Source organism: Mesocricetus auratus, unplaced genomic scaffold (genome assembly GCF_017639785.1).
Source record: "Mesocricetus auratus isolate SY011 unplaced genomic scaffold, BCM_Maur_2.0 Super-Scaffold_6723, whole genome shotgun sequence".
Taxonomy (NCBI): Eukaryota; Metazoa; Chordata; class Mammalia; order Rodentia; family Cricetidae; genus Mesocricetus; species Mesocricetus auratus.
In genome coordinates, this window is record NW_024429183.1 from 14,285,413 (window position 1) to 14,298,201 (window position 12,789).

At 44.8% G+C, this 12,789-nt stretch overlaps 1 protein-coding gene across 1 annotated transcript in view; it reads right to left on the minus strand.

The window, feature by feature from the left end:
- Pkd1l3 (polycystin 1 like 3, transient receptor potential channel interacting) overlaps positions 1-12,789 on the minus strand; it is a 62,727-nt gene that overhangs the window by 11,677 nt on the left and 38,261 nt on the right. The window contains exons 15-22 of the mRNA XM_040737232.1: positions 10,822-11,018; positions 10,346-10,545; positions 9,717-9,897; positions 8,797-8,986; positions 8,477-8,711; positions 7,161-7,260; positions 5,147-5,284; positions 3,953-4,138 (exon numbers count right to left, since the gene is read on the minus strand). Of these exons, the coding sequence (XP_040593166.1) occupies positions 3,953-4,138; positions 5,147-5,284; positions 7,161-7,260; positions 8,477-8,711; positions 8,797-8,986; positions 9,717-9,897; positions 10,346-10,545; positions 10,822-11,018 (1,427 nt within the window). The remainder of the gene's footprint in view (positions 1-3,952; positions 4,139-5,146; positions 5,285-7,160; positions 7,261-8,476; positions 8,712-8,796; positions 8,987-9,716; positions 9,898-10,345; positions 10,546-10,821; positions 11,019-12,789) is intronic.

Here is a 12,789-nt window from a genome sequence, read left to right on the forward strand (position 1 = left end):
GAGCACCAGTGGCTGTAGTGGAGCAGATGACAGAGGAGGAGGAGATGAGGTAACAGATGTAGCTAAGGGCTGGACGGGAGCAGGCCCTGTAAACTTCGGGAGCTATCTGGCATCTTATTCTAAATGTCTCTTTGGCAGATTTTGAACGGGGGACTCACAGCTTTATGACTGAAAAATATAGAGAAGATGAAGAATGGAAAAAGGGTTGCCTTTATGAAGGTGAAAAGTGGTGCCTTGGTTTAGTTCTAACTTACATTTCTAAATGAGGCTGCTGCAAAGCCTTTTCTGTTTCAGAGCTCCTTGTGTAGTTTGGAAATGCTTTCACTATGCAGTGGTGGCCGTGGGCAACTCTGACACTTGCTAACAGGATTACTTATTGACACAGTAAGCACAATCGGGAAACTTTTTTCCCAGTGCTGGTTATTTTATCACCACTCCGCATCCCAAGCCCTTGTTTCTTTTGTTTGTGGTTTTGGGACAGTCTCACTGTGTAGCCCAGGCTGGTCTTTACTTCTCGACTGCTGGGATTTCAGACTTCTGAACTACCCCATGCAACTGGAGATGCTTATTTTGACTTATTACTGTTTGAGTGTTTTGCCTGCATGTATGGATATGCACTACATGCATGTTTGATGCCTGAGGTCAGAAGAAGGTGTTAGATTCCCTGGGACTGTGGTTATAGACAGTATGAGCTACCATGTGGGTGCTGGGAATTGAACCTGAGTCATCTCTAAGAGCAATAAGTGCTCTTAACTAATGAGCCAACTCTCCAACCCTGGCAATATCTTTTTAAAGATAAAAATGTAGGAGGCACTGGGCAGTGGTGGCACACGCCTTTAATCCCAGTACTGAGGAATCAGAGACAGGAGGCTCTCTGTGAGCTTGAGGCCAGCTTGGTCTACAGAGTGAGTTCTAGGACAGACAGGGCAGTTACATAGAGAAATTCTGTCTTGAAAATAAATATAGGAGATTGGAGAGATGGCCTGCTCAACAGTTAAGGGCACTTACTACTCTTCTAGAAGATCAAATTTGGTTCCCAGCACCCCAGTTGAGTGACAGCTGCATGTATGTGGTATGCATAACTCTGCACACACGTGGCATACATATACACATAAAAATAAGTAAAAATCTGCTGTGTGATATTTTGATTGTGTTTGGACAAGTAAAATTTACTTGGAGTCAGAGGGCTAACTAGCCACTAGCTGACTGAAATTAACCATAGAGGTTTGGAGGACTGTAGACAGATAGGAGACAGGAAGTAGTAAGGCAGGGCTTACTTGGAGGAAGGAATAGGAGATATAGGAAGTCACTGGTGGTTGCTCCCCTGCTTCTCTGATCTTTCAGGTTCTTACCCTGATACCTGACTCTCAATTTTTTATTGGTAAAAAATAGATAAATGATTAAAAAAACCCTAGAAAAATGGATCAGTGTTTAAGAGTAGTTGCTGCCCTTGCAGAGGACCCAGGTTCAATTCCCAGCATCCACATGGTGGCAGCACAACCACCTGTAACTCCAGTTCCAGGGATCCAACACCCTCTTATGAACGCCACAGACTCCTGCACACACACAGTACACATGCATTAATGCAGGCAACACACACACATCATGAAATAAACAATAAGTTAAAAATGTGTATACACTCTGACCTAGCAAATCTTTTCCAAGGAATTTGTCACAGTGTGAGGTAATGACAGTAACAGTCTCAGTATTAAAATGATCAGAGATTATCTAAATGCCTACTAATAGGAGCTGACTATAGAAGTTACAGTGCATCTATACAATAGACTTCTGTATAGTAAGTGGATAAACCAGAGCAGAGGCAGCTTCACATAGGGAAACCTCCAGATAAATTAGTGACAAGCCAAATTCATGACAATATTTATAGGTTGCCACCATTTACTGACACTTAGTCAGTTTCCAAACACCCCTACCATGGCCCATGAGAAACGGGAAAGGTCAGCTGGCTTTTAAAAAATCTGGCTACAACTCTGGGCACCCCCCCCCAAGATCTCATAACCTGAACTTCTTCTAAGCAGGTTTAGTTATGACAGTTCTCCCAAAGGTCAATGTCTTGAGCAGAAAAGATGAACCGATGAACCTAGCCGTAGCAGTTTTGTAAACAATGATTTTTAGGAGTTTAGTAAGTAAAACATGCTAGTGTTGATTTCAGCTGCTTTTCACCCTATGCCTACTAGACTGAATTTCTTTTTAAAACAAGGTCTCCCATAGTATCCTGGGCTGGCCTCAGATTCAGGATCCTGCCTCTACCTTCCGAGTGCCACGGTTATAAACACCATCTGTGGCACGCTTGTTATCGTCATCCTGAGGTCTGTCTATTGCATTTCTCAGTGTGTCCATCTGGGTAGCTGCTATCAGCTCTGCGGCTGTAGAGTAAAGCTCCATTTCTCCAGTGGTGACAGTCAGCACTTACTCTGTCAGCACTGTGTGCCAGCCGCTGTTCTGAGCATACGGATTTGTCACATAGGGCAGGGCCTGAGATTCTCCCCAGTGAATGGGGGAAACCAGAGCAAGGGCTGAGAAATCCACCCAGGGTGTACGCTGGTGTCAGGCTCGCGGTCTCTTCTTTACCCTGTGGTGCTATACTGCGTCTAAGGAGGGCAAGAGGAGGCTAGCCCTCCTATGGCCTCAACTTTTGCCATTTGGCTTCTAATCATTTTGTCAATATTTTATTCTGCATAGAGTTATGCATTACAAATAGAATGTTCCCTGAACCTAAAACTGTTATCATCAAAAATCGTACTTAAAAAAATATTATACAATGAGTAGGAGTTGCCTTCTGCAAGAATGCTCACACACCAAGTGCACGCTCACGGAACTGAAAGTGCTTGCTAAGATGAACATATCCTTTGGACTCCCTTCAGGAACATAGGCTACATCCTGAATCTCACCATGAAATCACCAACTCTGAGGCAAATGGAAATGATTCCCAGAGTTTGGCTTACTCAGCAGGGCACAGAGTGATGTCATGGTAGAACCGGGTAACTGGCAAAACCAAACCGACAGTGAGCAGGCAGTGTCTGTGAGGGAAGAAGACTGGAGCCACTTGTACATGCTGCCTGCCGGGTGAAGCTTGGCGGGGCCTCTTTGGTGAAGGTCTTTGAGGACACAGACTCCATTATTATCCAAGACAGGATTTCTCTGTGTAATAGCCCTGGATATTCTGGAACTCACTCTGTAGACCAGGTAGATCTGCCTGCCTCTGTCTCCTGAGTGCTGGGATTAAAGGCGTGCACCACCACCTGGACCACCTGGAACTGACCTTTTTTTTTTTTTTAATCACCTCCTAGGAAAGGTCCCTGCAGACTATAGACATTCAATGCATGTTTGTGGGACTAAACTGGGTAGACACACAGAAAACTTACATACGCACAGTCAGAGAGCTGGGGAAAATGGCACACATGGCCAAACGCCCATGCCATGAAAGATCATTCTTATTAGACCATATTCCTGTACTCAGTGTGTGGCTGAGTCCCAGGGTCCCTGTGTCACGTTTTAAAAATTATTTATTTATTACATACACAGTATTCTGCTTGCATGTATGTCTGCATGCCAGAAGGGGAACCATTATAGATGATTGTGAGCCACCATGTGGTTGCTGGAATTCGAACTCAGGACCTTCGGAAGAGCAAGCAGTGCTCTTAACCACTGAGTTATCTCTCCAGCCCCGCCCAGTGTCACTTTTTATGCTGTAAGTGGATCAGCACTTATCCCTGTGACCTCTCTATGACATGCACCAGTGGGAAATCAGATGCCACGAGTCACCAGAAGTCATTAACGGAAGCTTCTTGGATGGAGTCTAGGGACTTTGAAGTGTCCACAGAGGTGTGGCCACATTGAGAAGCCAGCTGACCTTTGTCTAGTTTTCCGGGGGTTGTAGCAGGGGTTCAGGAGAGCTAAGTGCACCTCCCATCTGCCCCACAACTGTCCTTACCTCTGTAATCCCCATACAGGTTAGGAAGGAGGGTGTGGTTGGCCCAGGGGTAGAAATCCTCCAGAAGTTTGATTTCTGAGAAACGGTGAGAAAACCTCTTCCTGATAGCTTGATGAAGGAGAAACTGACTGGAGTCCCTTGCAGAGTAGACCATAGCCATCAGCAGGCTCAGAAAGAGGATTTGGACTGGTTTACGACAAAAAAAAAATCATGATCAGTTACTTTAGAAATGTAAACCTTTTTCATTTTTCGTTCACTTTAGACTTTCGCAGGTCACGAGTCAAAATGGAGCTGGGCATAGTGGTACATACCACACCTTTAATCCCAGCACTGGGAGGTACATAGTGGTACATACCACACCTTTAATCCCAGCACTGGGAGGGAAGAGGCATATGGATCTCTGAGAGTTTGAGGTCAGCTTGGTCTACATAGTGAGTTCCAGGACAGCAGGGCTACATATCGAGACCCTGTCTCAAAAAATCCAAAAAACTACCCAAGCAAAAACAAGACAAAACAAAACCAAGAAACAAAAAAACCTAGTAGTTGAAATGGACAATTTCAAAAAGTTCAACCCAATGTGTATGCACACACACATACACACACACACACACACACAGAGTAATATATACATACATCTGTATACTCAAAATATATTCATATGTATGTGTACACATATTATAAATATATATAATTCTTGTCCAGAATCATCCTACCAGTCATCAAAGGTTTAACTCAAGAGACATGAGATCCCTCAGAAATATACTGTATTTTGATTCTTAGAGGTAAGTGCTCTTTCATATTCTGGCTTCACAAAAGGGAAGGCATAAAAAAAAAAAAGAATAACAACAGAGTTGTTGTCTTCCATTCTCTGGTTCAGGGATCCAATAATGTGCTAAATATGTTGAACCCAGCACTTAGAAGAGCCATTTTCCAAAACAATTTCATCTTTTCCCCCAGTCCAGGGAATACATAATTTGGGTATTGTTTTCCCCTTTGCAGGTGGAGACCCTGACCTCCACCTCAGTGAAACCTGAGGACTGGAAGCTTGGGGTTCTTTCTATCAATCACCTCACCTGAATTGCTGGATTTCATTTTCAAAGACACTTTTCTGTCCTCCCGTTTTCCTTCTTGTTCCCCCTGCCTCTTCCCTGGACAGTGCGTACAGAGGTGCATGCTGCCACCACCCCTTCTTACCCAGAGTGCCACCGGTCAGCTTGAAGAGCTGCTTCTTCCAGGCTCCCTTTGGGTGCTTGGCTGAGCTGGTCATTACTGGGGCAGTATAGATGGGGTTGTTCTCATCTCTCAGACCAGGTGCCGATGAAGAACACTTCGCTGTCAAATATTGAAATACAGGCCAAATGGGTGTTATATTTCATTAATGGTTGTCAGTTGCTTGTTGAGTATCTACTGTGAGTAACTCCTGTTGAATGTTGGAGGAACAGATTGAATGGGGTCTAAGCAGCTCCTTTCCATCTATGGGAAAAAGGCCTGCGTTTTCCTTCTTAAAATTCCAACCCATTGAGGACCAAGCTTGTAAAAGATGATACAAAATGGTTACTAGAAAAATGAAATTCATCATAAATATGGGAGTGTAGCTAAGCTGTAGAGTGCTTGTCTACCATGTGTGAACCTTGGTACTATCCCAAACAAACATCCCTAGCATGTTCTCCACCTCCCCCTTTTATGACAGTGTCTCTGTTGTCAGGCATAGCCTAGACTGGCCTCACATTGTTGCTCTCCTCTGATTCAGCCCCCCAGATCCTAAAACTACAGACATTCGCTACCACCACCCATTGACAAGGGCTTTCTCTCGGTGCCAAGAATACAGTGTAGTGTCCCATGCACACCAGACAAGTGCTCTATTGAGCGCATCCCTAGCCTTTTCATCATAAAAAATAGATTCAATAGCATGAATTTGTTGTATTCTTGGAGACCTGTGCTTCTACTCAGTGGAGTGCACTTTGGGAACATGGTTCTCAAGTTTAACATGAGTAGAAATCACTCATTGCAGATTTAGGGATAAGGTCCAACACAGGACATTTCTGAAGAATCCAGGAGGGGACAATGGTCTGGTCTAAAGACTACACACAGCAGAAGGATGCAGAGCAAAAAGGAAGGCTAGAGACCGAGGTAGGGGAGAGACAGAGAGAAGGGAAATCAAAGAAGAGTTACCAGTCAAGTGCAATACAATCACTGGAAAATAAACAAACTTTCTCCAAAGAAAGTTGGAGATGGCATCACAGAGGAATTTGACTTTTCTTCTGAGTGCTGGGACTCACCCCTTAGGGCCATCAAGCACTCTCACCCTGAATGATACCCCACACAACATTTGTCTTAAGGGCAGGTCTTAGATCTTCAGATGGACAAGGACAAGAACTGTGAAAAAGAAGTCACTTCACATAAAGAAAACAGTTCAAATGCATAAGACATGAAATAAGGACAGGAAAGGCATTTCAAGTGAGATTGTTAATTTGTAAAACCTCACTAGGATTCGAGTGCCTAGTCTTTAGCATGGCCACTGTTCAGTTTAAGTAAGTGGCTGCTAGCTTCATGTCCGTCACATACTCCCATGTGGTACCCCTTCCTTCCCTCAGAGAGGTGGCCTTTTCCTGAGTTTTAGAGATTATTCCCATTTGTACAGATACATTTATAGGGGACACACACATATGCTGTAGCAACGCATGCATAATGTTGAGCCAGCATTTTTGTATCTTGCACTTTTGCCTCAACATTGTGTTTGCAATGTTGTTCCAGGCAATGCGCGTAGCTTTTAGTCAGTTTTTTACAGGCTGTAGCCCTTCAGACTTGGTGACTGAGTGTGAGGAGTAAGAGTACTTAGGACTACTCTAATGTGTAGAGTGTTGGGTATGATTCCTCCTGAGAGAAACTATAGAAGAGTGGATGTGTGGGCCGGGCAGACGTCTAGGCCCGAGGCAACTGAAGGCACTCAGGTAGAAATGACAGGTAGTTCAAGTACCGTCTGGGACTCAGGAGGGAGGAGAGATGGAGCAGAGCAGGGAAACACCGAGGGGACACACTGGTTTCCAGGGGGAACGTGTGAGTTTGTGACACTGGGCTCCTGGGCAGAGATCAGCCAGGTGATGTAGCCTCTGAGTAAATCGGAATCACCGAGGCAGCTCGAATTCTACTGTCTCTACATGGTTTGCTCTTCATAAAATTAAGCAGTAGTTGGGATTATTTGAATTACCCCAAAGGGCTACAATTCTCTTGGAATGTTGTTCTTTGTCTTTGTTAAGCCATGGCATCTGGTTCGCCGTCAGTGAGAACAGGAATGTGAGGAAGATCACCTGGAGACAAGAGTGACAGAGGACTCCATGAGCAGGTTCTGTAGGGCCCCGGACGATGATGTCATACACACAGGGGAGGGTGGGGACCGACAGTGCATCCCATTTATTTACACACTTATATTATCCTGTAGCCATGGCATCCCTGTAGAGATCAGGATAACTCCTCAGAGTCACTTATCTCCTTTTACCATCTAGGGTCCAGGGATCAAACTCAGGTTCCTTTACTGACAAGGGACCCAACAAGATCATTGTGTGGTTATTCTCATGCTAAGAAACTGTAAACGTATTCACATGCTGTCGTGATTTTACGTGGTGATATATTATTTATGGTTTAATAAAGACTGCCTGAAATATCAGAAAAGCAAAACAGCCAGCCACTAGCTCTTACCTCTACCTCAGAGAGAAAGGGCTGTCTTGTCCTCAGCGTGGCTGGAGACTAAATGCCTCATGAGATCCTTTGCTTCTTCCTTGCATACCTTCCTAGTGCTGGGATTAAAGATGGGGGAATCTCAAGTACTGAGATCACCTTCGTGTGAGCTGTTTCTCTTTAGGACTGGATCAATTTCATGCAATTAAGTGTGGGCTTAAAACTAACAGAGATCAGTCTGCTTGTCTCTTGAGTGATGGGATTAAAGTGTGTGCCACCTGAACCCTTAGGCAAGCTTTGTGGAAGTCAGAGGACAACTTCATGGAGTTAGTTCTCTCCCTCTAACTTCATGTGGGTTCCTGGGATCAAACTTAAGTTGCTAGACTTATGGAGAGAGATAGCAAGTGCCTTTACTTGCCACGATATCTCATCATGTGCCACCAACACCTGGCACAATGTTTGATTTTTAAAAACTGTCCCTGCCAGTTGGTGGTGGCATATGCCTTTAATCCCAGCACTTGAGAGGCAGAGGCAGGCAGATCGCTGTGAATTTGAGACCTGCCTGGTCTACAAGAGCTAGTTGTAGAACAGCCTCTAAAGCCACAGAGAAACCCTGTTTTGAAAAAAAAACAATAAATAAATAAACAAACAAATAAAAATAAAAACTGTCTCCATCTTCAACTTTTTCTGCCATGCATATGCTAATCTATTAGCTGCCATTCATTTTCTGTTGTTACTTAACATAGACCCCTAACAAGTAACACTGTGACTGTTGATTTATTTACTAATTTTCAAAACACTTGGGTTTACACACATGGCCTCAGTTTCTCCAGCTTCTTACAATGGTACCTTTATTGGCTGGTTGATGAAGATGTCTTGAAGCACTGATAGCATCATCGAAATAACCCAGCTGGTGGCTTGGTCTTTGTTCAACTCCAGGCTATAGAGCGTTATAAAAAAAGCTGAAGCCAAGCTAATGACACCTAGAAGGAGCCAGCAGCTGTATTTCAGCCATTTGAACAGGATAAACAACACGGGCTTCTTCCCTTCTTCTGGGCTCAGGACGGGGAAACTGGTTGAGTGCCTGAAGAATAGAGGTTGAAGGAATCATCTCTGGCTAGACACCAGGAGGAGGCTTCCGGGTAGTGACGAGAGCCCAGAGTACTTACCTGCATGGCCTCTCCTTGGGAAGAGTCTGTGTCTCCAGGAGTTCTTGGAGGTTTTGAAGTTGGCTGACTGTTTCTGAGAAGTCACAGGGCTGCTGAACCAGAGCAGCACTGAGAGAGCTGAAGTGTGATTTCAGTCTCCGGAGAACGTGGAGCAGGTAGCGGCAGAAATGGTGGTGGTTTTCAGAAACCACTGTGGGTTTATTTCCAGTTCACAAATGGGAGATTTTGATAAATAGGGAACAGGGACAGTAATGCTAGCTAACATTTCCCAGTATTGATGGAGACAGGCTCCAGCACCTGTCATACTACTCTCTCCTGAGGGGGCAGATGCCTCTCACCATCGTACAGTCCTGAACTTTTTTTTTTTTTTTTTTGGTTTTTCGAGACAGGGTTTCTCTGTGGCTTTGGAGGCTGTCCTGGAACTCGCTTGGTAGTTCAGGCTGGTCTCGAACTCACAGAGATCCGCCTGCCTCTGCCTCCCGAGTGCTGGGATTAAAGGCGTGCGCCACCAATGCCCGGCTCCAGTCCTGAACTTTGACCTAGACACATTTAATACCTTCCTGAGCTTTCCCACCTGAGCTCCAGAACATGCAGCCTAGATTAGCAAGTGCCCACACTGGACTCAAAATTCATAAATCATGCAACCTCTTCATTCAAGGGAAGAAAAAGATGACATGGCAGGTTCAGTCAATAGAATACGGAATCGAAATATTTTTATATTTTTTACAATTGATACTGTAGTTTTATCACCAGATTATCTAGAAGTCAAGAGACCAAAGCTATCAGCTCAAGGTTGAAATGTTAAGGAAATTAAATAAGCTTAAATTGCCTTGTGCCAAAAGGCAAAAACGAGTAAGAACTTAGGGAATGCATGGGGTGGAGGCCATGCTAGAGGAGTCTGTAAAATCCCTGGACTTTACCGTCATTCTGTCGGGACTCTGTCTGTTGGTGACTGCCTTGGTCTTCTAAGTGAGAAGAAATGAGGCTGGAGAAAAGCTTCACGAGCTTGTTAATGTCACAAGAACTCCACCAAGACTGTTCGCGCTCAGAGAGCAGGTGTGTGTTTCTCCTGAGCAGGAATCCCACAGTTTCCTTTAATTCCTGGAAATGGAACCGAGTTGAGAGGCTTCAATCTGTCTTGCATTAGTCCAGCACTGGGTGCAGTTATAGAGGGTAAGCAAGGGCATGCTTAGCACAAAGAAACCCAGTCCTTCATTTTCTAATTTTTTTTCAGGGAAGAGTCACCCACAGTGCCTTCAAAACCATTTCTGTGGGAAACTATAGAATGAGACAGGGACAGTTTGCTCAAACATCAAAAACTAAGAGAGCTCTGGGAGAGTACACGCTGCCCCACACTCAGTCCCTGGAGCAGTTCAAAACCATGGAAGAAATCTAGGGGCATGACTGAGCACAAACCGTGGACAGGACTTAGGGGAAAGACAAAAAAGGGACTAGGGCAGTGCGAGCCTCCCAAGGAGTCCTCCGCGACTTTCCCACCACACAGAACGGGGACGGTACTTCACATATAAGAACGAGCTCCGAAGCTTACCGTGACCACCTGTGTAGGAGAAGGGGACTCACAAGCAAGACCTGAGGGGCAGGCAGCCTGGGTGGGAGGAAGCGGGGGCAGAGTTTCCGGTGGGTGAATCAACTGGAAGAGCCGTCCAAAGACCAGATGGATAGGGAAGAGGATGATGGCGGTCTGGACGCTGATGACTATCTCTGACCAGGTCACAGCAAATGGACCAACTGAAAGGAAAGACTGGCATCAGTTTCCACCCTCCTGGGTTAGAGCCACTTATGTGGGAACTATCTGGAGGTCCATGGCAGTAAAGAGCCTGGTATGTTCCTAAGACAGTTTCATCCATCAGTGAGAGCACCAAGAGGATGTGTTAGCATGTAACGCCAGGGCAATGGACAGGCGAATGAAGGCACACCATGACTCGGTGCCTAACCCCTAAAGTGAAGATGGAAAGACAGAACATCACCTACTGCAGGCAGAACACGTCAGGGGCTCGTGCGTACTTGGCTCACCCCTCTTGGCAGTGGTACCGCCCATCTTCCAGAACATAACATTGATGACCATGTCGCAGAGAAGTAATGTCATACAGCAAGAGAGCCGCTGGACTCTGGTAAACTGGTTCCAGGGGTGTCGAGTCGCAACTGAGAGCCACAGATAGTCCTGAGTGAACTTTTCTAAGATGGTGGCGGAGAACACGTGTCTAAAATGAGAAATTAGATGAGAAAAGACACAATTTGTGTATTTTTTTTATTTCATGTGTCACGTCAAGTGTGAGGTCAGAGGACTTGTAGGAGTCAATTCTCTCCGTATACTATGTGGGTTCCAGGGACTGAATGCAGGTCACTACACTTAGTGGCAAGTGCCTCTCCCCACTGAGCCATCCTGCCAGCCTGAGCATTCACTCTGAAGCAACCTAGACTAAGTCATGTTTTGTTCAGCAACGAAATACATATCAGCTTCTCAGCCTCCACTTGGCACCTTTCTGATCAAGCTCTCGGATAATATGTATTGTATGAGATTAAAGCCAATTTTAAGATTTATTTATTTTATTTTGTATGCATAGATGTTTTGTTTCATCTATGCCTATATACCACATGCATGCCTGGAGTCCACGGAGGCCATAAAAAGGCATAGGATCCCCTGGAACTTGAGTTAGATGGCTGTGAACCACTGTGATGGTGCCTCGGATTGAACCTGATTCCTCTGTAATAGCAACAAATGCTCTAAACTGCTGAGCCGTCTCTCCAGCCCTGTATGAGCTGTTTATATCATATGAGATTTTAAATAAAAAATCCCATCATTTTGATGATTTCTTGAGTTTTGGTAGACTTCTTTTCTTCAAAAGGAGACTTCTATTTGAAATACCTTATGACATTCACATTTTGGTGACCTTCTGCACTCCCAGTATGGAGGAACGGTAAGTAGTGTGTCCAGTGAGGGAACTAAGGACACCTGACTAGACTTCACAACAGCAGAGGTAGGCTGGAGGCAGAGGCAGACAAGTTCTGTGAATTCCAGGTCAGCCACGGATGCAACCCTCCCCCTTAAAAGCAACCCCCCAAAACCCCAAAGGACCCCCCAAAGGAATAAAAATTATGAAAACCACAGAAATAAAACCAATTTTATTTCTTTTGTGAGATATGACATGTGTGTTTATAGCGGGTTAGGCTTGGAACCTCCAGCCTCATGCATGACACTTAAATACTCTGTCACTGATATGCTGACCCTGAAAAAATGTTCAAGAAAAAATGATTATTACACGCAAATATGGTCGAAGAGAACATTAGTGGACTGGAATCCACCCAGGCAGAGGAGACAGCTCAGTTAGTAAAGCACTTGCTTTGCAAAGATGAATGCCTGAGTTTGGTTCCTTTTTTTTTTTAAAGACAGGTGTGGTGTCGTGTGTGTGTGTGTGTGTGTGTGTGTGTGTGTGTGTGTGTGTGTGTGTGTGTGAGAGAGAGAGAGAGAGAGAGAATTTACCCAGATAAACCACAGAGAAGAGAACAACATAAATGTTGTTTAACAACACAGAGGATGGCTGAGAGCCTCCAACAGAACCAGAGAACAATAGAGTAGTAGCCTCTTCAGAATTACATGAGAGAGTTTTTCAGAATTCAGTCATGACTGTGTATATTAGAAGGATATTCTGAATGCCACATAGGATAAAAAGAGTGATCCACAACGCAAAGAATTGTGGTAAAATTTCGAACAGGAAGGATAAATCTCATTTCCCAAACTATTCTTTATCTGACACTGCAGGGAGTTCACTCTCAGCAAGCCAGAAGGGAAGGCTCGGGCACAGTTACAGATAGCCCTCCTGGACCCTGGAGGCATGGCCCACTGTGCGCACAGAACCCTACCGAAGAGTGGGAGGCTGCATGGAATCCAGGAATTTCAGGATATTGTCTGATCTTCAGCTGAGCACTAAGGCAAACAGGTCAGTTGCTGCACATGACAGAGTACAGACCTCC